At 42.4% G+C, this 27,227-nt stretch overlaps 1 protein-coding gene across 3 annotated transcripts in view; it reads left to right on the top strand.

The window, feature by feature from the left end:
* Usp48 (ubiquitin specific peptidase 48) overlaps nucleotides 1-27,227 on the top strand; it is a 61,568-nt gene that overhangs the window by 27,109 nt on the left and 7,232 nt on the right. For all 3 annotated transcript variants that reach the window (XM_048350430.1, XM_048350429.1, XM_048350431.1), the window contains 12 exons: nucleotides 1,325-1,522; nucleotides 3,275-3,389; nucleotides 4,484-4,614; nucleotides 9,222-9,293; nucleotides 10,797-10,921; nucleotides 11,074-11,196; nucleotides 11,478-11,539; nucleotides 12,040-12,150; nucleotides 13,412-13,542; nucleotides 13,936-14,042; nucleotides 16,375-16,479; nucleotides 23,043-23,198. In XM_048350430.1, the coding sequence (XP_048206387.1) occupies nucleotides 1,325-1,522; nucleotides 3,275-3,389; nucleotides 4,484-4,614; nucleotides 9,222-9,293; nucleotides 10,797-10,921; nucleotides 11,074-11,196; nucleotides 11,478-11,539; nucleotides 12,040-12,150; nucleotides 13,412-13,542; nucleotides 13,936-14,042; nucleotides 16,375-16,479; nucleotides 23,043-23,198 (1,436 nt within the window). The remainder of the gene's footprint in view (nucleotides 1-1,324; nucleotides 1,523-3,274; nucleotides 3,390-4,483; nucleotides 4,615-9,221; nucleotides 9,294-10,796; nucleotides 10,922-11,073; nucleotides 11,197-11,477; nucleotides 11,540-12,039; nucleotides 12,151-13,411; nucleotides 13,543-13,935; nucleotides 14,043-16,374; nucleotides 16,480-23,042; nucleotides 23,199-27,227) is intronic.

Below are 27,227 nucleotides of genomic sequence, written 5' to 3'. Positions count from 1 at the left end.
AATGTATAATTAACTTTTCTGTATCTCTTTTCTTCCAAAAAGCTCAAAATGCTTCACATATCTTAACTTTTACACTCCACAACATCTCTGTGAGGTAGGTAGAAGGCAGGTATTATTACCTTCATTGTACAAATGAAAGACCTGGACATAGAGAGTTAAAGTGACTTGCTCAAGTTTAGTTTCTCCGTGGCAGAACTGGGTTTAGGCCTTGCCCTCTCCTGGCAGTCCCGTGCTCTTCCTCCGCCGGAGCCTCCAGAGCTCAGGTGAAGGCACTTCGATGGTGCTCGATTTGGCTCAAATAAGGGATTTGACAGTAGCAGTTTGTTTTTGTAAAAATGGAAATGTTTGGCACTAAATGTGGGAGTTAGTTTCCTACGTGTGTGGTCCTCTGGAGAATGGTCAAGATGGGCATTGCATTGCCCTGTCTACCCCAGAGAGCTCATCAGTAGCATGTAATACAAATACATAAATTGAACCTCTGTATGTTTTCTTCTATGTTTTATGCTGGGACTCACTGGAGATCTTTGTAAGTAATCAACGTTGTCCCTTTATCTTTAATTTTGGCTTCTAGGGAATTCTGGGACTTCCTTTCCCCAAATTAAAAACTCATTTTGAAATTCTTGGTTTCTCTTAATTTTTGTAACTTCAAAATTTGATAATTCCAGTTCTAACGTGGTCCACACTAGAACTGATGTAGAATAGGTTACTTTCTTGAAATAAATAATAGGTTGAGTGGATTTTGGTGAGGCACAAGTGCTTTTTCTTAGTCAACACCCAACCACAGCTTAGATGTGGAAAAGCACAATAGTTGAACAAGGCCTGTGACATGTGGTTGTAGCTGAAATGGTTGACTTAATTTCTAACTTAGAGCTCAATCTAGCCTCTCATTTTAATGTATAGGTGTGCCTCACATACTTCTTTACATGTTTATGGAAATACTTCATGGAATTAACATTAGGGGATGGAGCCAGGAGATTTCTAGTTGGTGTAGAGAGGGACTTGTAGGAGGCAGGCAAGGGTGTCCTGATCAAAGCTCTGCTGTGCCATCAAGCAAGACACTTCTCTCTGTGGATGCCTCTTGTAGAATGTGGTTAATAATACCAGCCGACCTCCTAGGGCCCTGTGCAGACTAGTTCTTAGGTGCTGTCCTGGGAACGCAGGAGTGGCAGTTAACTTGAGCATTGTGCCACTCTCCGTCAGAAACCTTGAAACAGTGACTCTTGGTTCTCCTAATTTGGACTGAGTATGCACTCTTGAGGAAAATGACTATCAGTCAGAAGGCTATAAAAATACATAATTTCTTCCTGTTCCCTTTCTTCTTCAGAGCCCTATGAGTTTGTCTCTCTTGAATGGCTGCAGAAGTGGTTGGATGAATCCACACCTACCAAGCCTATTGATAATCACGCTTGCCTATGTTCCCATGACAAGCTCCATCCAGATAAAATATCAATTATGAAGAGGATATCTGAGTATGCAGCTGACATTTTCTACAGCAGATATGGAGGCGGTCCAAGACTAACTGGTAATTCAAGAGTGATGTGTGTTAGGTCTTCATTAGATGGTCTTTGTGAAACAGGGCTTTATGGAGATTTGGCCCAAACGGTTACATGGAATGAAACTGTATTTTTACAAAACAGATTTGCCATATAAAGTGGTCTTTGAGCCAAGCAATTGATGCAGAATATTCAAAATAGAAGCCTTTAAGGCATGGTGGCTCATGCCTGTAGTTTATTTAGTTTAATTTATGAATAGATGCTTGCTGATTCTTTAATATGAGTGCTATGCATAACCACAAAGTATCCACTTTTTTTCTTTTTTTTCTTTTTTTTTGCCAGTCCTAGGCTTCAACTCAAAGCCTGGGTGCTATCCTTGAGCTTTTTTGCTCAGGGCTAATGCTGTACCATTTGAGCTACAGCTCTACTTCTTGACTTTTTTTGGTTAGTCAAACCACAATCCTCAGATCTCAGCTTCTTGAGTAGTTAAGGCAACAGGCACGAGCAATTCACTGGTGCCCTGCTAATCATTTTCTTAATGAGCCACTGGTAACATAGCTTAACCTATAGAGGATGCTAAGGGAATTGAATAACCCTCTCTTTCAATTCTTATTTCTAAATTTTAATTTTTGCCAGTCTTGGGGCTTAGACTTGGGGTCTGGGCACTGTCCCCGAGCTTCTTTTGTTCAAGACTTGGACTCTACCACTTGAGCCACAGCTCTACTTAGGCCTTTTTTCTTTTTTTTGGTAATTTATTGGAGATAAGAGTCTTAGAGATTTTCCAGCTGCTTCTCAGATCTCAGCCTCCTGAATAGCTAGGATTTATAGACATGAGTTACTGGTGCTTAGCACCTCTCTCTTATCAGAAGATTGTGTGCCAGGTACCAGTAGCTCATACCTGTAATCCTAGCTACTCAGCAGGATGAGATCTGTGGATCATGGTTCCAAACCAGCCCGGGCAGAAAAGTGTCTATGAGACTCTTATGTCCAATTAACCACTCAAAAACCAGAAGTGGTACTGCCACTCTAGTGGTAGAGTGCTTGTCTTGAGTACAAAGGTTCAGGGACAGTGCCCAGGCCTTAAGTTCAAGTGCCATAACTGACAAAGACAAAACTAGCCTTTAATTACATGATTTGGCCTTCTGTATACACATCTGGAGTCTTGATTTCTATATTTCTGTTTTAAATGCATGAGTTAATGCAATGAAAAGGTCTTCGAAAGAGCCAACATTTCATATGACTTCCGTGTATCCTTCTTCCCACCCTTTTAGGGTTCTAGGCTTTGAAGATTTCTTCTGAGTATCTTTTCAGTTAGAGCTGTTAGATGTATTGACTCTCTCCCAGTCATTTGATTATCATCTTATTTGTAGCCAAAGCTTGTACTTTGTTATAGGTGCTTTTAGTATTATATTTTTATCTCTTCTTTACATAGGAAAATTGCTATCCGAATATCTAGGTTAGAGGCAGGGAAGTCTAACCCCAAATCCTATAAGTCTCCAAAAAATAAAATTATTCAGCATATGACAGACTCTTGGTTTCCTCAGCTGTCTGTGGCCATCTGCTTGTATTGATAATTCTCTGTGTCATAAATACCCAATGTTCCTTGGCAGAAAAAGGCTCCTTCCCATGATAGAGCATCAAAATAATTTAGGATGTATACTGATTTGCCATATTGTCAAAATCTGTGACTGGTTTGGAAGCTCTGTGTGTTTTGTCCTTCCTAACAGGAATTCTATGAGAAGGTCTACTTCATCTCATTTTTTTTCCCCTCTTTCCTCCAGTGAAAGCCTTGTGCAAAGAATGTGTAGTAGAACGTTGTCGTGTGTTGCGTCTGAAGAACCAACTAAATGAAGATTATAAAGCGGTTAGCAACCTCCTGAAAGCAACAGTAAAGGGGTACGTAACACAGAAGTTATGGATATACTAAGACATCAGAAAAATATCCTAATAGCTTATTATTTATTGAAATAGGGTAGTTATTAAAAAATAAGGTGATAAAATGTACGGCAGAGGCAGATTAGAAGTAAATTTTGCCACAATTTTATTTTGGGGGCGGGGGGGCAGTCCTAGGGCTTGAACTCAGGGCCTGGGCACTGTCCCTGAGCTTCTTTTGCTAGTGCTCTACCACTTGAGCCACAGTACCCCTTCTGGTTTTTCTGTTTATGTGGTACTAAGGAGTAGAAGTCAGGGTTTCATGCATGGTAGGCAAGCACTCTACCACTAAGCCACATTCCCAGCCCCCACAATTACTATTTTGGCAAAAAGAAAGCTGAGTCTTTGCAGCAGCATTCCATCCCTAGCGAAGATGAAGAATTTGAATATGATGCTTTCCTAACTAAGGTGTGTGAGCCCCTACCACAGCGCGCAAGTGTGCAAAGCTTGTGTTGGGAAAATGTGGCAGCAGACCCAGGAGGGTGCTGTCCTTTTCAATGATGCTGAAGTGTGTCCATCAGTGGACCCCAGTAGTATGTCCTTAAAATCATCTGTTTTACTTCAGAGTATGTGGAGCCCCACCCTGTGGGATACCTCAGAACTCAGGAGCCAGCGAAATCAATCATTGGGATTATGTGTGGGTTCAATAGTTCGTTTTTGTTTTTTTAATCTCTATAATGAAGACCCGTCTTGTTTACTTTTTTTTGGTATCATTCTTCAGGCTGAATACTCAAATATGTTTGTATAGACATAGATACACAGGTGTATATTCTAGTGTATTCCAACTTCATTGAGTGTCTTGTTTAAGCAGAGCACAGTGGCTATTTGATTGATGTGATTAGCTTGGGAGATAGGAGAAACAGAACAAGATTTGGGGTGAAACCAAAAAGTCGGATACTCAACAGTTCATTGGTGATTTAAAAATGGCTCAGAGAAGGAACTGGGCACAAATTAATGGCCAAATTATAGTGTCTGATTTGTTTTGATGTGGTCTTTACAGGGCAGGGTAGAAGGGAGCAGAACATTGGGCATTGGGTTTAACACTCACTGTTTTGTAGCAATGACGGATTTTGGGTGGGGAAATCCTCCTTGCGGAGTTGGCGCCAGTTAGCTTTGGAACAACTAGATGAGCAAGATGGCGATGCAGACCAAAGCAATGGGAAGGTGAATGGCAGCAGCTTCGGTAAAGGTAACTGGCATGGGACCACTGTGGAATTATATTGCAAAGGCTCATTCTCACCAAAATTGGTTACCCATTAGTGTATTTTAAAGACAACATTGTGTGTGCTGCTCCTAGGGCTTAAACTCGGGCCACATGCTGTCCCTGAGCTTCTATTTTTTGGTGAAGACTGGTGCTCTACCACTTGACCACACCTCTACTTCTGGCTTTTGGGGGCTTGTTTGGAGATGAGTCTCATAGACTTTCCTGCCCTGACTGTTTTCAAGCCTGGATCCTCAGATTATAGCCTCTTAAGTAGCTTGGATTACAGACATGAGCCATCGATACCTGGCTAAAGAAAACTTTAATTAAATGTAAAGGTCTCAAAAAATAACAGTTTCAACTATTGAAATTCAACAAAGATTTAGTAGCTCCCATGTGAGATTCTGTTATAACTTGGCATGCTTTGGGCTTGAGCTGTATCTAGTGAATCCCGTGGAAAATTAATAATAATTTTGCTCCAAGTTTAAGGCTTTTAGAAAGGTCAGTCTGCTGCAGACAATATAGTACGCTGGAGCAAGCTCAGGACATGGTGGTTTGCCTAGTGAATGTGTACACACCAGCACTCGGCATGAAGGAGACAGGGCGCTGTGTGAATAGCTTGCAAATGCTTCCGAGATAGCCTGAGTTAAAAGAGGCCCTACGTGCAAGTATGAAATTCTTTTATGGTAAATCTAGTTTAAATTCAATGCCTTACAAATGAGGGAAAAAAAGGCATTTAAATTTAGTAATCTGACCCAGGCACTGGTGTCCTGTAATCTAGCTTGAGATCTGAGGATCATAGTTCAAAGCCAGCCCAGGCAGGAAAATCTGTGAGACTCATCTCCAAAAAAAACACCAGAAAAATGGAAGTGGCACGTTAGCTCCAGTGGTAGACCACTAGCCTTGAGCAAAAAGATCTCAGGAACAGTACCCAGGCCCTGAGTTTAAGCCCCATGACCATAAAAAAAAAAAAAATTAAAGATTTGATCAGATTTATTAATTTAGAGGTTAGTTGCCCATAAACACTGATTTGTAATTTGAGATTATTCATTAAACAATTGTCATTTCATTTTCCTTCTTTCCCTCTGTCTGCTCATACATAAGTGTTCTGCTACTGAGCTACAGTCCCAGATCTACTTACTTTTCTTTTTACAAGTATTTATATACATTTTAAATTATTATTATAGTCTTGACCTGTTTATTACAATATGTTATATTTCTTACACTAAGGATTGCATAATTTTCCTTTGTGGGTACATGTATGTGCTGGGGCTGGAACTCTGCCTCTTATTCCTACTTGGCCTTTTCACTCAAAGTTGGCACTCTGCCACTTGAGCCACAGCTCTACTCCTAGCTTGCTGTTTGCTGGTTAATTGGAGATAAAAAGTCTCACAGACTTTTCTGCTCAGGCTGGCTTCACTGAGATTCTCAGATCTCAATCTGCTAAGTAGCTAAGATTACAGATATGAGCCACCAGTTCCCAGCTTGCATATCATGTTTTTTCTGTTTGCTAGGGAATTTCCTGTGTCACTACCCTGCTTTTGGAGATATGAAAACCCCAAAGAAGATAGCAGTGTTCAGTTCCACTGAGCTGTGTTTGCGGTTTGGTTTGATGCTACAGCTTGTACTCAATCACTCATCCTCTACCACGAATGCTTATTTGCCACAGAGCCACCCCCCCCCCCCATTCTCTCTCTCTTGTCTATCCTGGGGCTTGAACTCAGTGCCTGGGCACTGTCCCTGAGCTTCTTTTGCTTGAGGTTAGTGCTCTACCACTTGAGCCACAGCCCCATTTCCTGCTTTTTTTGGTAGTTGAGGGGAAATAAAAGAGTCTTAACAGGCTTTCCTGCCTGAGCTGGCTTGAACTGTGATCCTCAGATCTCAGATTCCTAATTAGCTAACAGTAGTGCCCAGCTCACCCCCTATGTTTTTTTAAGACATTTTCAAACTTGAAGAGTTTTTTTTTTTTTGGCCAGTCCTGAGCCTTGGACTCAGGGCCTGAGCACTGTCCCTGGCTTCTTCCCGCTCAAGGCTAGCACTCTGCCACTTGAGCCACAGCACTGCTTCTGGCCGTTTTCTCTATATGTGGTGCTGGGGAATCGAACCTAGGGCCTCATGTATCCGAGGCAGGCACTCTTGCCACTAGGCTATATCCCCAGCCCCACTGAAGAGTTTTTTTGTTGTTGTTGTTTTTGTCACACTATTTTGTTGTGTAGTATCATTTGTGAACATAACATAAATTGCAGTTTTACTGTCCTTCCACTTGAGAACAGTGACACTGCATTTCTCATGGTATCTGTCACATGACCTTGAATGTGTTGGTAATTCTTCTGCCCTTTAGATCTTTATATAGTAGCACCTTTTCATTGTAAATAGAGTCTCGTGAGATAGTAGAAAGTGCCTCTGTTGACATAGCTTTAGAATGTTTTCAGTTCTGCTTTCAGTATAATAAGCCTCTCTTTAGCCATCAAAAGGTATTAAACCATGGGCCCATACGTCACCAGGGCCCTCCCGTGAGACAGTCACTGCACCTGGTGGCTTTTAATATTGCAGCTTATGTAGAGACAGATGTACATTGGCTCTCCCTCACTCTGCTGTTCTTGTTTAGTGGCTATATTTCATTGTATGTATGTATGTATGTATTTAACGTGCACTTTCACCTTTTCATAGCATACAATGCACAAATGCTGTGAGCATCCTGTGTGAAGATATATCTATATCTCTGTGTAAATTTTTATTTCTGAGTTACACATTCCTAGAAATTGTAGGGTCAGTTAGATGATTTGATAATGGCTGCCTATTGACATATCCAGATGAGTTTCTTCTAGAAGTACAGGAAGGCTTGTTTCTGCGTGCTTTCACTCATATGAAGAGTATGTCCATCACAACAGTTTTTATCTGTCTCATAATATGGAAATGCCCTAGCAGCCTTATTTTGTGCAAAATTATTGTTGACATTGATTCCTTTTCATAGTAGAGAAGGTACTTGTATTTTCTAAAATTTCATAACTTTAAAAATTCTATTATTTTTAATATGTATATTTTTTTGTTATTAAAGTGATGTACAGAGGGGTTACTGGTTAGTAAGTCAAGTACATGAGTACACCATCCCTCCTTCCTTTGCTCTCTCCCAATTTTTCCCTCCTGTCACTGCCTATTAAGTTGTGTAGTTCCTTTTCAACAGTGTCTACTGAATACCACTGCTGCATTTGTTCGCCCTTTGTCCCTCTTCTACTCCCTCAAGGACAGATAATCGAACAAAAAGACAACACCCAAGCAAAACTCTTTTGTTAGTTACTGGCATTTTTGTGTGAGGCTTGGAGGAGATAGAATGTATCCAGTCAAGTCCTTCCTTTAGCCCACTTCTGTTTGAAGGTTTTTTTGGTGGTTGTTGTGATTTTTTTTTTTAAATGGTGCTGGGGATCAAACCTAGGTCTTTGTGCATATAAACAAGTACTCATTAAGCTATACTGCCCCCACTTGAAGTTTTTAATGTATTAGTAAATATTTTTGTGTATGTATGTTAAGTATATTTAAAATGTGTGAGCTAGGGGCTGGGAATATGGCCTAGTGGCAAGAGTACTTGCCTTGTATACATAAAGCCCTGGGTTCGATTCCCCAGCACCACATATATAGAACATGACCAGAAGTGGCGCTGTGGCTCAAGTGGCAGAGTGCTAGCCTTGAGCCAAAAAAAAAAAAAAAAAAAAAAAAAAAGCCAGGGACAGTGCTCAGGCCCTGAGTCCAAGGCCCAGGACTGGCAAAAAAAAAAAAAAAAGTGTGAGCTATTAGCTATTTAACCTTATACTCTTAGTCTAATCTGATACTTTATTTTTTTTGTACTGCTTCTGAGGCTTGAACTCAGGGCCTAGGCGCTATATCTCTGAGCATCTTTTGCTCGAGGCCAGCACTCTACTACTTGAGCCACAGTGCTACTTCTGACCTTTTCTGTTTAATGTGGTATTGAGGAATGGAAACCAAGGCTTCATGTATGTCAGGCAAGCACTGTACCAGTAAGCCACATTCCGAGCCCTGGCATCTGCTTCTTAACATTTCTTTATTTGGTGACTTTCTAGTATCCAAAGCTACATATTGGCAATGACAGTGAACAAATAGGAAAAGCAGATAACTAGAAGTGAAATGTTAGCAGGAAAAGCAAAGTTCTTATTATATTGTGTGTTTTTATTAAAGTTAAGTCCTTATTATATTTGAGCTTATTGCATTAGAGCTTTCTGTTAAGCCCTACAAGAATAGGTAGGTAAAATGACGTGACATGTTGATGACTAACTTGGTTTATGCCCAGCATCCTGAATACCTTGACTAGAATTAATAGGATATGTAAATTTTTCAAACTGAGAAAGGCACATTTTCTTGCATAACCTAAACCTTAGCTGTCATTGAGATAATTTTCTTGCCTTTAAAGGCAAAGGTAATACAAAACTTCTTTGCAAAATTCTGCAGGAATCACTTAGATGTAATTTTCACAATTTAAATGTTTTCTTTGCTTAAAATTGGGTGGAGTAGTATATCTGCTGTTTGAACTTTTAAAAAATACAATATCCAGAACAGTTTTTGTCTATATTCTTTTTGGTTAGATGAATCAAAGGAAGAAAGAAAAGAAGAGGAGGAGGAATTAAATTTTAATGAAGATATTCTGTGTCCACATGGTAAGGTGGAATATCAACATGCTGTTAGTTAGATCTTAGCATATCATAAATATTTTGTTCAGTGTCCTATCATTTAGGGATGGGCTTACTATGGCAGCTGCAAGAGAACTGGATATTTGGGGCTTGAATTCAGGGCATAGACACCATCTCTGAGCTGCTTTTTTTTTTCCGCAAGGCTAGCACTCTACCACTTGAAGCCACAGCTACACGTCCAGCTTGCTGGTGTCATGGTCTTTCTTGCCCAGGTAGTTTAAAACCACAATCCTCAGATCTCAGCCTCCTGAGTAGCTAGGATTATAAGCCTGAACCACTGGGTGCTCATCTTTGAACTTTAAACCATTTTTATGGCTTCATTGTATTTACCACAAGGATATATTATTATATTGAAGCTCGATAATCCAGTCCTTTTACTTTTTTTTTGGCCAGTCCTAGGCCGTGAACTCAGGGCCTGAGCACTGTCCCTGGCTTCTTTTTTGCTCAAGGCTAGCACTCTGCCCCTTGAGCCACAGCGCCACTTCTGGCCATTTTCTGTATATGTGGTGCTGAGGAATCAAACCCAGAGCCTCATGTATACGAGGCAAGCGCTCTTGCCACTAGGCCATATTCCCAGCCCCCAGTCCTTTTACTTTTTAAAAAACATTCCTGAGGGTAGTATTGGAAGAGGGAAAAATGGAGAGAAAGAAGGGATGAAATTGTTCAAGAAACACTGTACTCATAATCTGATTTATGGAGTTGTAACTATTTAATAAAAACAAAAGAAAGAAATCGAAAAAATAAATTCCCTAGCTTGGTGTCATGGCTCACATGGCTTCTTGAAAGGCAAAGGTTTGGAAAATCTGGGTTCTGGGACAACTTAGAGAAAGATTTTGAGAACCCACCTTCCCCCCAATTCGTGCCCATGGTCTCATTACTCTTCAAAACAAGGCAGGAGGGTCTGGGCTATTCAGTGAAACCTCTAAGTAGGAAAAAAACACAAAACCTTATGGAAGTGGCACTGCGGCTTAAGTGGTAGAGCACTAGCCTTGAGCTAAAGAGCTCAGGGGCAATGCCCAGGCCCAGAGTTCAAGCCCCATGACTGACAAAAAAGGAAAGAAAAAGAAGAAAAGAGAAAAAAAAAAACCACCTATACAACCTTAAGAATTTCCTTTTCATGCAAGTTGATGCCAATAGCAATCAGAAGCCTGTGGGGAAGTGGGACCATGGAAGTGTAGACCCCTGCCAAGATTTTGTTTATTGCTAGGGAGAAAGAGTTAAAATGTGTGTCTACCCTTCTACATCTATAGAGTACATAACATTGAAGTTAGTGACTAGCTCCTGCAGAATTCAAATGAAATTAATGTTTTAGAGACTATGTCTATGAGTTTATATTTGTATACTTGAACAAACCACAGAATTTTGAAAACAAGGAAAGAGAATACTTCAGGACTCTTCTTCAGTTTAAGAAGTAGGAAATACTGACTTGCATCTCTTAAATCCAATTTTTGTGTCTTTTTTTAAATTCAGGGGAGTTATGCATATCTGAAAATGAGAGAAGGCTCGTGTCGAAAGAAGCTTGGAGCAAACTACAGCAGTACTTCCCCAAGGCTCCTGAGTTTCCAAGCTACAAAGAATGCTGCTCCCAGTGCAAGGTACTGAACTCTGCTGACATCTGCGGCAACGGCACACCGCCTCCTTGGGTTAACCTCCCAGGGGGGTGAGTGTGGCACTCGAGTGGGGGCGTAGAACAGGGCACGCCGCGTGCTGGCAGCAGGAGACAGCTGACTGCTTCTTTCTCTTTCAGATTTTAGAAAGAGAAGGAGAAGAAAATGAAGCCTTACATAAGATGATTGCAAACGAGCAAAAGAGTTCTCTTCCGAATTTATTCCAAGACAAGAACAGACCGTGTCTTAGTAACTGGCCAGAGGTACAGTGCCTCCCCCAAAGGGAAGACTTCCTCTGCGCTTCTGAAGACCTTTGCCAAATTCCCAGTGAATTGCTTTCATGATAGCCCAGAGCTGCTCTCACTCTTGCTTGTTTAGTTCTCTATCTAGGGGGTTCACTCCAGTTCTGTTTCTTGGGACAGGCGAAGTTTTGATTTTATTTTAAAACTTGAACAAAGAAGACCACTTTGTATTATAAGGAATGTGTTTAAGTGGTGGTGGGGGGGTCAATCAATGTGTTCTTTTTGTGCTTTTTATATTCCAGGATACAGATGTCCTCTATATTGTGTCACAGTTCTTTGTAGAAGAATGGCGGAAATTTGTGAGGTAGAAAGCAGAAATTTTCTTTCTTCCCTTTCTTTCGGGTTCACTGATGTTTTTAGAGCACCCATGGGTGCCTTTCACACCACCCTCTTGGTTACTTTTCCTAATACATTAAGCTTTTCTATAAGTAAGTCTCCAGAACACATTTAATTACTAACAATTCCTTTACATGTAACTGACATTGTTGTTGGTCATGGGGCTTGAACTTGGGACCTGGGTGCTGTCCCTTAGCTCTTTTGCTCAAGGCTAGCACTCTACCACTTTGAGCCAGAGCAACACTTGACGTTTTCTGGTGGTTCATTGGAAATACAAGTGTCACCGATTTTCCTGCCCAGGCTGGCTTCAAACAGAAGATCCTTGTGTCTCAGCCTCCTGAGTAGTTAGGATTACAAGTGTGAACCACCCGTGCCCAGCTCTTGTAACTGATGTTAAAAGCACTATGTTAAGTATCTTTTCCTTTGCAGTAGTCAGGTGTGTTTGTCTTCTCTGTTTCATTTGAATAGAAAGCCTGCGAGGTGTAGTCCTGTGTCATCTGTAGGAAACAGCGCCCTTCTCTGTCCCCATGGGGGACTCATGTTTACATTTGCTTCCATGACCAAAGAAGATTCTAAACTGTGAGTTTCTTCTCTTCGTGTGATTGTCTGTTTCTAATGATGGACTTCTAGAAAATTTCTCATCCACTATAAGCTTTTCAAGAACTTAATCATTCACTGAATTACAAGTTTTTGCCTTTTACATGTTCTTTAGAGTGAGCACTTAGATCTTAAAACAAGGAGGACATGCAGGACAGGCTGCTTCTCTGGACCTGGCACCAGGCTACTGAGACTTAGGTCCTCCTAGCTCTTCCTGTTGACTAGGCTCACCTTCTTTCTCTGGTTAATTGGAGATTGAGTCTCACCAACTTCTTCCCATGGTGGCTTTAAACTTTCATCCTCTAAGTCTCCATTTCCTGAATAGCTACAACATGAGCCACCAGCCCCAGCAAAATCCTGTCTCTTGTTTTAGTAGAGAATGGATTATAATGTGGGACCATGGCAGAACCACTCCTCAAGGACTCATCTAGGCTTTTTTTTGCCCTCAATGTTGCTTTTTTTTTTTTGCCAGTCCTGGGCCTTGGACTCAGGGCCTGAGCACTGTCCCTGGCTTCTTCCCGCTCAAGGCTAGCACTCTGCCACTTGAGCCACAGCGCCGCTTCTGGCCGTTTTCTGTATATGTGGTGCTGGGGAATCGAACCTAGGGCCTCATGTATCCGAGGCAGGCACTCTTGCCGCTAGGCTATATCCCCAGCCCCCTCAATGTTGCTTTTTGTATTGTTAAATAATTATTATATTGATAGACAGATAGGTAGTGCTGGTTTGGGGGCTTGAGCTCAAGGCCTGAGCTATCTCCTAAGCATTTGTGTTCAAGGCTGTCACTGCCACTTAAGCCACAGCTCTACTTCTGGCCTTTTGGTGTTTAATTGTGTTAAACCATAACCCTCAGATCTCAGCTTGCTGAATAGCTAGCACTACAGGTGTGAGCCAGTGACATACTGTTGTAGTATGCAAAAACAAAAGAAAAACATGCTTAGGAGGTAGAGGCAGGAAGATTGTGTTCCAGGCCAGCCTAGGCTCCGTAGTGAGACTGACTCAGAAAACCAAAATGAGCAGTAATGCATGCACATTGACATGTCTTGCACATCTTTTATCCTTCTGTTCAGACATAGTTGGCCCCGTGTGTCTGGATTTAGCTGTGTTGATTCGGGAAGCACCATCATGGTGCTTAAATACCAGTAGTGTCGAGTTTGATTTGTGGGTACTAATGGTTAGATTAGCCCTCTTAATCTCCATGTGTCTTAAGGCATGTTGTGTGTGTGTGTGTTTTCTTTTTGCACAGTATAGCTCTCATATGGCCCAGCGAGTGGCAAATGATACAAAAGCTCTTTGTTGTGGATCATGTAATTAAAATCACAAGAATTGGAGTGGGAGATGTAAACCCTTCAGAAACACAGTATATTTCTGAGCCTAGTAAGTCTTCATTTGGTTTTGGTTTGTTTCTATAGTTAAAGTAGACATTTTAAAGAGAAAGGAAAGGAGTGTTAATACTATATTCTCTGCTTAAAATAGAAGGATATGTGTGGGTCAAGACTCTGGAATGAATCTATCATATAGTCTTATTGTTTGTACATTTACTTGAAGATAGTAAATGGATTTCCTTATTTACAATGAATATTGTACAAATTGGCACTACAACAATGAATAGAAGATATTACTGATGAGTTAGTAACTATTCACTGATGAATAGTAACAAGTGTTCAGGTCTCTTCTTTCACTGTGATTTCTCAGCCATTTCTTCTCCTCTTCTTCTATGTGTGTGTGTGTGTGTGTGTTTTTTTTTTTTGTTGTTGTTGTTTTTTGTAGAACTCTGTCCAGAATGCAGAGAAGGCTTGCTATGTCAACAGCAGAGGGATCTGAGAGAGTATACTCAAGCCACCATCTATGTCCACAAAGTTGTGGACAACAAAAAGGTACTACACCCTCTTGTGGCCATGGCTAGTATTGGTCAAGGTTCACTTCAAACTGGCTGTTGTGTTTTCATTGACAAACTACCAACAATCACATTTTTTCCCTTCATGGCTATTTGGCTTTAGAATTGACACTGGACAGAGGTGAAAATGAGTTATGTGACTGAGTGTGGGGTTTTTTTGGTTAGTCTTGGGACTTCAGGGCCTGATGTGACTGAGTGTGGGTTTTTTTTGGTCAGTCTTGGGACTTCAGGGCCTGGGTGCTGTCCCTGAGCCCTTTCGCTCAAGGCTAGTGTTATACCACTTTGAGCCACAGCCCCACTTCTGGTTTTTGAGTAGTTGTTGGAGATAAGAGTCTCACAGGGACTTTTCTGCTTGAGCTGGCTTTGAACCTCAGTCCTCAGAGCTCAGCCTCCTGAGTAGGTAGGATTACAAGCATGAGCCAATGGTGCCTGGATTTTTTATTTTCATTTGATACATATTTTCTTAATGTCACTGTGGTCCAGGAATGGACTGTGGAAACAATGATGAAGAAGCTAGATGGGAGAGATCGAGACTAAATTTAAGAATCCCTTGAGCTGATTTTCCACAGAAATGTGTGGCGGAAGTCTAAGAGGACAGATAAAAGGCTGAGCAAAGTGGAGTCTACAGTGTAGCAGGGCAGACCAGCAGAGCATCAGGGATTCGGCCAGATGAATCAGTGACAAACTGCTAAGCCTAATGCACTCAGAGTGGAGCAAAAAACAAAAACCCATTGCATCCATATCAGTGTGGTCCACTGGGACTTTGTCCTGTGTGCTGGGGAGCATGGGAGATGATAGCCTGATAAGGGAATGAACTTTTATTTGTAATAAACTTGGGTAGCTACACATGGCTAGTGGCTGCCATAGTACCCTGTGCTGTCCTCCTTATATTTAGAATTGGTGAGGGGCTATCAGGAAAGACCAGTATGGAACCTTGTGTGCTGATCTGCAAGGGTAGGTAGAATAGGAAGATTTGATTCCAGAATATTATATTTAGGGGTGGCTCTGAAGTAGATTTCTAGGGTTTGGGAAGTCCACATTGTTTCAAGAAGGGTAGCTTAAAAATGTGCACTAGAGACCTGGTGTTAAAGTCAAGGCATTTATTTCATAACTCATGGAGAAAATGAGGTTTAATGACTATAAATATGCCAACTCTCCCCACTAGAATATCCATAAACTTCTTTTTTTTGGGGGGGGAGGGGGAACTAGTCCTGGGGTTTAAACTAGGACTAAGCACTGTTGGTTGGTCTTTTCTATTGTTGTTTTATCTCAAGATCTACCATTTGAGCCATACCTTCACTGTCAGCTTTTCAGTAGTTAATTGGAGATAAGAGTCTCATGCACTTTCCTACCTGAGCTGGCTTTGAACCTCAATCATCAGATTTCAGCCTCCTGAGTAAAGATTACTGGTATGAGCCATGAGGAGCTGGCTCCATAAATATAATTATTACTTTATTTTATCTTTTTGCCAGTCGTTGGGCTTGAACTCAGGGCCGGCCTTAGCACTGTGTCTGGCTTCTTTTTGCTCAGGCTAGCACTCTACCACTTGAGCCACAGTGCCAGTTCCAGCTCTTTTCTGCATATGTGGTGCTAAGGAATCAAACCCAGGGTTTCATGTATGCTAGGCAAGCACTCTACCATTCGGCCACATTCCCAGCCCTCCATAAAAATTTTATACCGTCCATGTATGTATTAATACATGGGTATAAAATGGTATCTGAGCTGGGTACTGGTGATTGACACCTGTAAGCTATCCATTCAAGAGGCTGAGATCAGAGGATGGTGATTCAAAGCCAGCTCAGACAGAAAAGTGAGACTCTTTATCTCCAATAAGCTACTCAGAAAAAGCCAGAAGTGGTGTGGTGCTCAAGTGGTAGAGTGCTAGCCTTGAGCAAAAGAAGCTCAAGTACAGTGCCCAGGCCCTGAGTTCAAGCCTCAGGACCTGCACAAAACAAAACCAAAAACCCCGCAACAGTATCTGGTTCTAAAAGGAGCACTTCTTCCATCCTTCATGTAAATCATCTTGGGGATTGAAAAGGCTTCACCAAAATCAGTGTATTTGGTAAAGTATAGAGCACTGTGAACTTAGGGAAAATTACATCATTGTGGAAGCCCACTGTTAACTGTGCTCTGTGTACATAGGGAGCACATTAAATAGAAGAATAAATCACAGGGTTAAAACAGTAAACAAACCAGCCCAGGGTTCCTGACCCACTCGGATTCTGGGGGCAGCGTCACAGTCCTGCAGTACCCATGGCCCACTCCCCAGGTCTCGACTCACTTCTTTCTCTTTGTGGTCCTGGTACATTCAGGTGATGAAGGACTCAGCTCCTGAGTTGAATGTGAGTAGTTCTGAAACAGAGGAGGACAAGGAAGAAACCAAACCAGATGGAGAAAAAGATCCAGATTTTAATCAAGTATGTGTCAAAGCTGCTTCTTGTCATACATTTCAGTTCTGCTGTCACAGGCCCCCAGGCATCTCTCCAGACTGTCCCCTCCCTTGCTTTTGCCTTGCTCTTTGCTTAGTTTAGTGGTTTCCTAAAGCAATTCTACTTTTTCCTGAAAAGTCATGGCCCATATTTTTCCAAGAATTAGTACATTTTTCATTGTTAAGAATGAAATCTAGTTAACATTTTAGTTAGAAAAGTACATTAACACAAGACCTATATCTTGATTGGGGGGTGGGGTGGGGATTGAACTCAGGGCTTGGGCTATATCCCTGAGCTTTTTTGCTCAGAGCTAGTGCTCTACCACTTTGAGCCACAGCGCTGCTTCCGATTTTCTGGTGGTTAATTGGGGTTAAGAGTCTCATGGATTTTCCTGCCCAGGATGGCTTTGAACTGTGATCCTCAAATCTCAACCTCCTGAGTAGCTAGGATTACTGGTGTGAGCTGCCAGCGCCCAGCTGTCTTGATGTATTTTTTTTTTTTTTTGGCCAGTCCTGGGCCTTGGACTCCGGGCCTGAGCACTGTCCCTGGCTTCTTCCCACTCAAGGCTAGCACTCTGCCACTTGAGCCACAGCGCCGCTTCTGGCCGTTTTCTGTATATGTGGTGCTGGGGAATCGAACCTAGGGCCTCGTGTATCCGAGGCAGGCACTCTTGCCACTAGGCTATATCCCCAGCCCTTGATGTATTTTTTAATCATGGGATCTTACGTATGAAAAGTTATTTAAAATATCAACAAATACATTCCATTCTACCTTTCTGTTCTGAAGAACAGGTATGTCTGAGAAGAAGTAAGGAAAAATTGTTTAGTTGTTATCTCTTAATATAACTTGATTATCAAGAATCTCATCACTACCCCATAGTAAGACTTGAATTTAGGGCATCTTGCTTGTGGCTGGTACTCTACAAAATGGGGCTTTTGGCTGGTTAATTATAGCTGGAGTCTCATGGGGTTTCTATTCCATCCTTAGGCAGGAGTGCAGGCTAGCATTAGTCTCAATACAGACTAACCCTATATAGAACAATATCTGAGGTGTTCTTGAAATGATCTGATGGATTGCTTTTGTTTTCTGTTGGAATCAGATTTTCCCATTAATACAGACTTCTAGTCAGGTGTGGTAACATATGTCTGCAATCCCAGCACTTGGGACACAGAGAGAGGAGGATTTCCAGTTCTAGGCCCTCCCAGGCTCCATGGTGAGACTGACCAACTCTGCCTCAACAAAAAGAGCAAACAAGGAAAGAAAAGACAAAGATTGACTTTTGTTGTATTGTTAAGATTGTTTTTCTACCTCTCCTCAGACATAATTGTCTTCAGAATAGGAAGGTAGGGTAGGAATATATTCATGGTGTGGTATAGATTAGTTTCAGCTTCTCAGAACCACTGTATTCTGAGCAAATTCTATTGATATTTATTCAACTCTTGAGATTTCTACTCAGTTTTGCTTATTAGGAAAATAGGGTAGTCAAAACTAGGTTAGCCTCCTTGGTGAATGATGGCAGGTGTTACAAGGGCCATCTGCTGTGTTACAGTGTGGAGCTCTCTGGGCTTTTGGCCTGACAACAACACACACTAGTGCTGTTGCTTCATTTTCAGCATGGTTGAGAAAGCCCCAGGGTAAATGTTACTTGAAGCTGTCCAGCAAGTGTAAAGGGGCATGTAGAATGAACGAACGCACACACGCGCGCGCGCGCGCGCACACACACACACACACACACACGAGACTGCTTGTCATTCCTTAACCTACAGACACTCATGAAGGAACAAAACCCATATCGTTTTATGCCTTGTCTGGTGGCAGTGGGCAACCACTCTTGTTAAAGTGCTTCCGCCAGGTTGAATTACACCCAGCCAACCTGCAGTGCTAAGATCTTTGCATACACAGGTTTTCAAGTGTTAAGAGTTTTTCTTGGTTAAAGTCTCTGTATGTCCTGGGTTCTTCGAGATAACACAATAAATGTTTCTTTGAGGAAGGGTATAACCATGTAGCCTAAGCTGGCCTGGAATTCTTGTTTCAGCCTCATGAATACTGGGATCTTAGGTTTGTGCCATTATACTCAGCTGTAATGGCTCTTGGTAGGAGTGTGCAAACACAGTTGGTACCCTTAAATCTGCTGGGGCTTTGGTGTCCCCCCCTCCCCTTTCCCTCTCTGCTTCTCCCTTCCTCCCTCTCTCTTTCTCCCCCTCCCCCCATCCCCCCTTTTGCACTGGGGTTTGAACTTGGGTCCTGTGTTTCCTGGACTGGTGGTCTCCCACTTGAGGGATCCCAGCTGTCTGTACCTCTTTATACAACCCACTTTACCTGAGGAATTACAAATTACATCTCTCGCTCTTGCTCTAGCTCTCTCGCGCTCTCGCTCTTGTTGGTCATGGGTCCCTAACCTTTTGTGCTCAAAGCCAGCATTCTACCACTTTGAGCCACAGCTCCACTTCTGGTTTTCTTGCGGTTAATTACAGACAAGGTCTCATGGACTTTTCCTGCCTGGGCTGGCTTTGAACAGCGATCATAAGTGAGAGCCACTGGCTCCCGCCACATGTCCTTCTTAAATTAGTGTCCTGTTGTTTCCTGAAGTAGGGTGGCAGTACCATATTTTGTTAAGTTATTCTTAATAAAGCTTGATTATCAAGAATCTTATCACCCCTACCTCTACCACCCTTATACTGGGGCTTGAACTCAAGGCATCTTGCTTTTTTGTTGTTCGTTTTGTTTTATTTTGTAGGCTCATGGCTGGTAATCTATACCTGAGCCACACCTCCGTTTCTATCTTTTTTGCTGACTATTTGGAGTCTAAGGATTTGTCTGCCCAGGCTCGAGCTGAACTGAAATCCTCAGAGCTCCACCTCCTGAGCAGCTAGGATTAGACATGAGTCACAGGTGTCCAACCAGAGTCTCATTTTTGAACAAAATCATTTCTGGTCTGTTATCACTAATTTATTCCCTATTCTCTGGTACATTTGGTAAGTTAAACATCATATGTGTGCTTAGTTTGTTATTTCAAGCTTTGCTTTTCAGTCTTAAGAGTTGTTTTGAAGGCCTTTTACATTTTCAAGATTTAAGCTTTGAGAGGCTAATTTTTTTGAGTGTCTAGGTTTCTTCACTGTGGTCATGACCACAGCAATGTGTTTTCAAGTGGATAAGGAATTCCTTTCAGCTGTGGATGACAACAGACTTCACATTTGTAAATAGATAGAGAATGTTGGGGAGCATTGCTCGATACACTGTAATTATTTTTTATACTTTGTAATTTTCTTCTGTCTTCCTTCCCCTTGTTTGGATGTTGTAATACTCTGGAATGTTTTAAATATTTTTGGTTCAAGGGGGAAAAATTCTGAAGTCTAACCCTCTGTTTAGAAAAGAGTAGCTAGTCCCTGAAGAACATTCAGTCTTTTCAGAATGTCACTCTCTTCCCTTTCTCTTTGTGCTACATCATCACATCTCAGAACATAGACCAGTGGCTCTGTCACCACAGTGGTAAATCTCTATAATAAAAAGCAGTGCATTTGTGCTTTGTCCTTAATGGACTGGATCAAATCCCCTTTCCTCTCCTCTAAAGCCAGATCAACTGGGTCCTTCAGTGTTATCTAAAAATTTAGGTTAATAATATACTCAGTACTGGGCATCACTTAGGTAATTGCAGGCCTTCTGAAACCAGTGCACTCAGTTTTGTCAGTTAAGTTGGATTTAAATTTTATGGATCTAAAAGAAAATTGAAAAAAAAAATAAAAGAAAATGGATAATTCCAGGAAAAGCTTTTAGCATTTAAAACATTAAATAAAAAGTCTTGGATGACTGGCCTTTGAATTTTCTTTTTTTTTTTTTTTGGTTGTGTTTTGTACTGCTAAAGTAAAATTACATACTATATTGTAGATACGTTCTATTCCTGATTGTAGAATTCAGGTCCAATTTGACCTTTTCCAGCAGTCATTAACTTTCTGTGTGCACATGTAGACTCAGTGCTAGATAGGGCCAGCTGGCCTGGTGAGGATGCTTGTCCACTGGGGGGTGCCCGGGCCCCGTGGTCATCTGTGCTTCTGCGTCCTCAGCAGCTGCTTTGTGAACCTTGCAGAGTCCTGTGAGTGAATAGTGGCCATCTGTGCCTGCAGTCGACCCGGAGCCCGGCTCTTCCTTCTCACAGCTGACAGGGACAACCTGTGAACCAGAGCTAGACTCCCCACGTCACCTCATCCGGATCTCATTAAGCCAGGAAAAAAAAAAGAATGGTTTTTAAATCCTGGTTTTATTCCCTGTCCTGGCTTGCTGCTCAGAAGCCCGTGTGTTAATGTCTTGATGAAGCATTTCCAAGAGTTCCTAGGACACATTGACTTTTATTACCTTAAGACTAGTGCAGTCGATATTGTACACCTGTGCACATCTGCTACCTCTGGCTGACCTCTGGGTAAATCACAGTGAATATTTTACCTTTTTGTTGTTGCAGTTTTTGTTTTGTTTGCTTGCAGTGCTTGAGTTTAAACCCAGGAGATTGGCAATGATAGTCTAGTTCTACCACATGATAGTGATAGTTCTACCACGGGTCATACCCCCAGCCTGACATTTCATACCCCTTTCTTCCTTTTTCCCTAACGTTTGCCCTCCACCTCTCCATTTCCCCTCCCCACCCCTTTCTCTCTTTCTTTCTTTCTTGCCTGTCCTGGGGCTTGAACTCGGAGCCTGAGCACTGTCCCTGGTTTCTTTTTGCTCCAGGTTAGCACTCTACCACTTGAGCCATAGCGCCACTTCTGGCTTTTCTGTACATTTCTATATTATAAATCAATAATCACAGCTTTTTATGTATACCATATACATCATCAAGAATAAAGTATGTACAGATGGAATATAATTAATTTTGAGGTAGGGACCCAAAATAGGGCATATTATTTAAAAGGTACAGATTTAGTATTCATTTTACCTCACAAGGCACTACTACGTCCAGTGAGGATTTATTTAACCACGTGCTGTAGAGAGACCCTGCCGAGTGAAAGTCCCTGGTTTTCCCAGAACCTGCTGCTGTTCCTGGTGAAGCTGCTCTACCATGAAGCGTTACAGAGTTTCTGAGGTGCCAGGGCAAAGCCAGGTCTTTTCTGTCTTTGTGCCTGTTCCCTATATTCAAGCTCTATGAGCTGAAAGCTAGACCTAAGGATTTGACTATATTCAGTTTTTAACATTTTATGTGCAAATATTTCATTGGTTCACACTTGTAATTCCCCCCCACCCAAGTCCTGGCTTCTGGGTTTTGTGGTGTGTGGGGGTGTGTGGTGTGTGATATGCTTAATTAGAGATAAGAGTCTCACAGACTTTCCTGCCTGGGTTGGCTTCCATCCATGATCCTCAGATCTCAGCTTCCTGAGTAGCTTGGATTACAGGTGTGAACCACAGATACCTGGCAAACGTTTGTAATTTTAATCCTAGCTGCTCAGGAGACTGAGAATCTCAGATCACAATTCTAAGTCAGCCAGGGCAGAAAAGCTGGCAAAAAAAAAAAAAAAAATCGTAGTAGACGTGTAGCTCAAGTGGTAGGTCACAAGCCATCAATGGGAAATACAAAGTTCGATTTATTAAATTACTGTCCTTTAGAATAAGTATATACCTTATGTATAACTTATGCTTTCCTTCTCATTTTCAAAGAAGAAAATGTGGCTGAGTGCTGATGGCTCACACCTTGTAATCTTGGCTACTCAGGAGGCTGAGATCTGAGGATCTTGGTTTGAAGTCAGCCTGGAGAGGTTAACCTGAGAGGCTCTGCTTTTCAGTTAACCAGCAAAAAGCCAGAAGTAAGGGTGTGGTTCAAGTGGTAGAACACCAGCTTTGAGCCAGGAAAAGAAGCAAGAGCACAGGGCCTTGATTCAAGCCCCAGTAACAGTGCGCACACACACACGTATAACATGAGCTTATTAAGTTCGGGTTCAGTATATTTGGTATATTTTTTTAATCAAACCTGTTTCACTGTTACATTTCTCTTTTCTTTTTCACTTTGCTAGTATGGAGTTAACTTAGCTGGCGAGTCTCAAGTGCAGCCCAGCCTTTCTTTCGCTTGTGGAGTCATATGGACTTTTTTTTTTTTTTTAAAGTGTTTATATCAAGCGTTTAAACTGTTTACACATGGACTGGGAATATGGCCTAGTGGCAAGAGTGCTTGCCTCCTACACATGAAGCTCTCGGTTCGATTCCCCAGCACCACATATATGGAAAATGGCCAGAAGGGGCGCTGTGGCTCAAGTGGCAGAGTGCTAGCCTTGAGTGGGAAGGAGCCAGGGACAGTGCTCAGGCCCTGATGAGTCCAAGGCCCAGGACTGGCCAAAAAAAAAAGAAAAACCTGTTTACACGTAACTAGAAATATATTTCACTCATCTGATTTTTCCAGTTGTATGTGATCTTTCACATTTCTAAGAAACTCTAGAGGATTTTCTGCTCATTGTTCCCGTTGGATTTCAGAGAGTCACGGGGCCATGGCTGTTGTTATGCTTTGTGTGCCGGAAGACCTTCATGAGCAAACTCACCGTGGTAATCCCAGGGCTTTCTTGTTTTGGATCTCCTAGAGCAACGGAGGAACGAAGCGGCAAAAGATCTCCCATCAGAATTACATAGCCTATCAAAAGCAAGTCATTCGACGGAGCATGCGACATCGGAAAGTTCGCGGTGAGAAAGCACTTCTGGTTTCAGCTAATCAAACCCTAAAAGAATTGAAGATTCAGGTGAGCAAAACCTAACATTTTTAGATTTGGGGCCTTTGTGAGTTCCCACTTTTTCCACCTCTGTTTATATATGCATGTGTTTTTAGTGTGCCATGGAGATAGGATTTGTTTACTTTCAAAAGAATGCCTCCAAGGTCCCCAAATAAGGCTTACTCCTTTCTTTAAAAAAGCCATGGTTTGGGGGCTGGGAATACGGTCTAGTAGCAAGAGTTCTTGCTTTGTATACATGAAGCCCTGGGTTCGATTCCCCAGCACCACATATATAGAAGATGGCCAGAAGTGGCGCTGTGGCTCAAGTGGCAGAATGCTTTCCTTGAGCAAAAAATAGAAGCCAGGGACAGTGCTCAGGCCCTAAGTCCAAGGCCCAGGACTGGCAAAAAAATAAATAAATAAAAATAAAAAATCCATGGTTTCTTTCTGTGAGGACAAAAATGGATTTTATATTCTGAAGCCTTGAGCAAGTGCTGAGTAGCTCTCCCACAATGAAAAACATGGGAGAGCCATAGATTTTGGTCAAGTCCTGGTTTTCTTTGACCACTTCATGGATATCAGCTTCCTGCCAGGATCTTCTGTGGAATTTAAGGTAAGGGGAAGGGACTAAAATCAGGCACAGGACTGCCTGGTCATTAGGAAGAGCCAGAGGTTCTTCTAGCTCGGTAGTTTTGGAGGCAGATGAGTATTTGGTAGAATTCTAAGTCTCCACTTTCTTTTCTTAAACAGTGGTCTTTTCTAGTTTTAGACATTCGTTCAGTATACACCTTGCCCACTGTCTTTGACCTCAGTCACTGATTGTAGTGCAGGTGCTGGGGAAGTGCTCTGTGCTCTAGCAGAATGAACATTCAGATGGGATAGCTTAAATCCTAGGCAAAAGGGGCTGATAAATTCAAGATGTCCCTGAGATATTTGGCCCCCAATATTCTAGTCACTGCTTGCTGTCCAAGAAGTTGACCACGTTTCCCCTCTGTGCTACTTTTATGTGGCATAGTTTACTGGCTACGCATTTTTCTTGTTGCTGATATTTATCAGTGTAATTGAGGCAAAAGTACAGGCTTCTTTTGAGGGTGTTATGTGTTCCAGATTGTCCTGAGAACAGTATTTCCCTTGGTTGAACCCACGCCTCTGAAAATAAATGTGTTGGTATAATATCTTTACTCTGTTATTGTACTGTATACCCTTTGGATCTAAGAAGGCTTGTTTCTATCACTGGCTTTCTGCCTGTCAGTGGTAAACCTCGAGCATTCAAAACCTTTCAATTACAAAAGAGCCCCTGTGGATAAGGACATTTTCCAAAGCCTTGCTGCTCCTATATGGCCTTCTATTTTTGAAGAATAAATCAGAAGCCAGCAGAAATAACCTCTCCATCTGGGAACGTATTACCTGCACAGATGAGCTGCTGGAAGATCGTTGTTGTTCACATGAAACCCCCAGATGTGCTTTTCTTGGGTGGTTTCTTTGCAGCATCTCCTTCTCAACTGCTATTCTTGCTTCAAAGACCACTGAGAATCAAACAGGAGTGAGAGAAAGGGCAGTGGAATGGAATTTTCCCCTTGCTGCTTGGTGGTTGAAACTTGAAAAGCTTCCACTAGCTTTGACCCTTTTGCCTGGCAGCCTGGATAGCCTGGGAGTTTGTGATGGGCGTGCGTGTGATCACTGATGGTGGTGGTATACTTTACAAAACAAGTAATTCAATTTTTTTATGTTCAATGGTGCCATTCAGGATACTGTACTATTGTGTTAATAGAATGACAGCCTTTGCAAAACCAAATGCTTAGATGTATTTACCATAAGAATTGCTCAAAACTATTTGTTCCTTTTCTCAGGTGCTTGTGTTTCATTGCATTGTATTAGCTTTCTTTTGTTTTTATTTTGCTTTGTGGAGCCAGGAATGAAACACCAGTTTTTACTACTGTGAGGGCTTCATCTCCAGGCCCCCAGATGCATTTTATTTTCCCAAAGCTAAGTCCTCAGCGGGTGGCACCTCATGCCTTACAGGGAAGGTTTTGGCACAAGGTTATGTGGCTGGAAGCTTCTGTCCTGCTCCTGCATTTTCTCAAAGGCAGCCAGCTTACCAACTGGTTCCCACAATTCCTGGCAGGCTCTGGAGACCAGGAAACCCGTGTCCACTCTTGAGACAGGCCTGTCTTTCCTTGGTTCTAGTGGGACATCCGCAGGGCATTCATAGCTTGTCAGTCACTGTATCACGCTCTGTGCTTCATTGGCCTATTCCCGGAAGTGACTGTTCCTCACCAGCAAGGCGTGGTCTCCCTCTATAAATAAGTCCTGTCTTGGCCTCCGCTGTGGAAGTGTCTCTCCCTTCCTCTCGCCCTCTCTGTGAATTTGTCACCATACCTTCCTTTGCAGTGGGAACCCCTCCATGGTGGGTTTCCATCTGTATTTCCAGCACCTTGTGGAATGTTCATCACGTGATAGCTTCCAAGCTAAAGATCCTTCCCTGTGTGCCCAGAAAACAGCCTGAGTGGCTGCATCCTTCAGTGTCCCTGCCCCTCAGTGATGGTGCTGGTGTCTGGCAGTGTTTGATGTTTACGCAGTCTCAACTGTTTGCTGAGCCTTTGGAGAAGTGGAGCAGCACTGCTACGTGCACCAGCAGTGGCTGTCCTTGTGTGTGTGAGCAACACACACCTCCCTCGTAGCCTTTGGTGATCCTGCTGGCTAGCCTAGAGATGGGTACAAGTGTGCCGGCTTGGCTTCACTTGGCTTTGGCAGCTGTTCTGTCAGTTTTTTGGTTTTTTGTTTTTTTTTTTCAAATTTTTATTATCAAACTGATGTACAGAGAGGTTGTTCTGTCAGTTTTTATCTGTGAGGAATAGACTGACCAAGCTGGATGCTGATGACTCACTTCTGTAATCCTAGCTACTCAGGAGGCTGGGGTCTGAGAATCATGGTTCAAACCCATCCTGGGCAGGAAAGTCCGTGAGACTCTTACCTCCAATTTAACCATCATAAAATTGGAAGTGGTGCTTTGGCTCCCAAGTGTAGAGCACTGGCTTTGAGCGATGAAAGCTCCCAGGCCCCAAGTTCAAGCCCCAAGACAGACAAAAACAAAACCCTGAACTATTATGTATACCAGACTTTAGGAATGTAGTTAACTTCTTCTTTTTCTTTTTTCTTTTCTTTTTTTTTTTTTTTTGGCCATTCCTGGGCTTGGACTCAGGGCTGAGCACTGTCCCTGGCTTCTTTTTTGTTCAAGGCTAGCACTCTGCCACTGCCACTTGAGCCACAACGCCACCTCTGGTCATTATGTAGTGCTGGGGAATCGAACCTAGGGCTTCATGTATACGAGGCAAGCACTCTTGCCACTAGGCCATATTCCCAGCCCTGTATTTAACTTTTAAGACTTGGCTAGAATAGGGGGAGGCAGATGGTCCCTATTTTAAAGAAAATTGTATTTTAGTTTATAGAGGCAAGACTTGATCTAAGAATATATGATAAACCCAAGGGATGAATTACGTAGTCCAGGCTGTTTGCTAAAAGAGTAAAAACGAAGGGAGAAAGGTCTAAATAGCTTGCTGGTTAGTTTAGAGATTGTGTGGGTATGTGTGTGTGTGTGTGTTGTTGTTGTTGTGCAGTTGTTGTTTTGAGATAAGGTCTCAGTATGTTACCTAGGCTGGTTTGGAGCTGGCCTGGCCTCAAGCAGTCCTCTGTCTTGCCTTAGCTTCCCTAGTTGCTGGAACCACAGGTACACACCCCTGTATCCCACCTAGAGGTGATTTGGGTAGAGAATTGGCCTTGGCTTATTTGTGAAAGAGTGCAGGTTGTGGAATTTGGGGTGGGCAGCAGGGATGGTGAACGCTAGCCTTGAGCCAGAGAAGGTCAGGGACCGTGGCCAAATCTTTGCAGCCAGAGTGGGGACAGCAGGGTACCAGAGCAGGCCAGGCCCACCTTTGCTGCACTTGAGCTCCTCACCCCCGCCTCTGGAGGTGGCTGAGCACGGAACAAAAGGACCCGTGTGCGTAATTGTTTCCCAGTTCATTACTAGGCCTCCCAGGGATGTTCCTGGTTATGTCAGGG

This window comes from Perognathus longimembris, chromosome 7 (genome assembly GCF_023159225.1).
Source record: "Perognathus longimembris pacificus isolate PPM17 chromosome 7, ASM2315922v1, whole genome shotgun sequence".
Taxonomy (NCBI): domain Eukaryota; kingdom Metazoa; phylum Chordata; class Mammalia; order Rodentia; family Heteromyidae; genus Perognathus; species Perognathus longimembris.
Note: the sequence above shows the minus strand (reverse complement) of the source record. Positions and strands in the feature narration are given on the sequence as shown.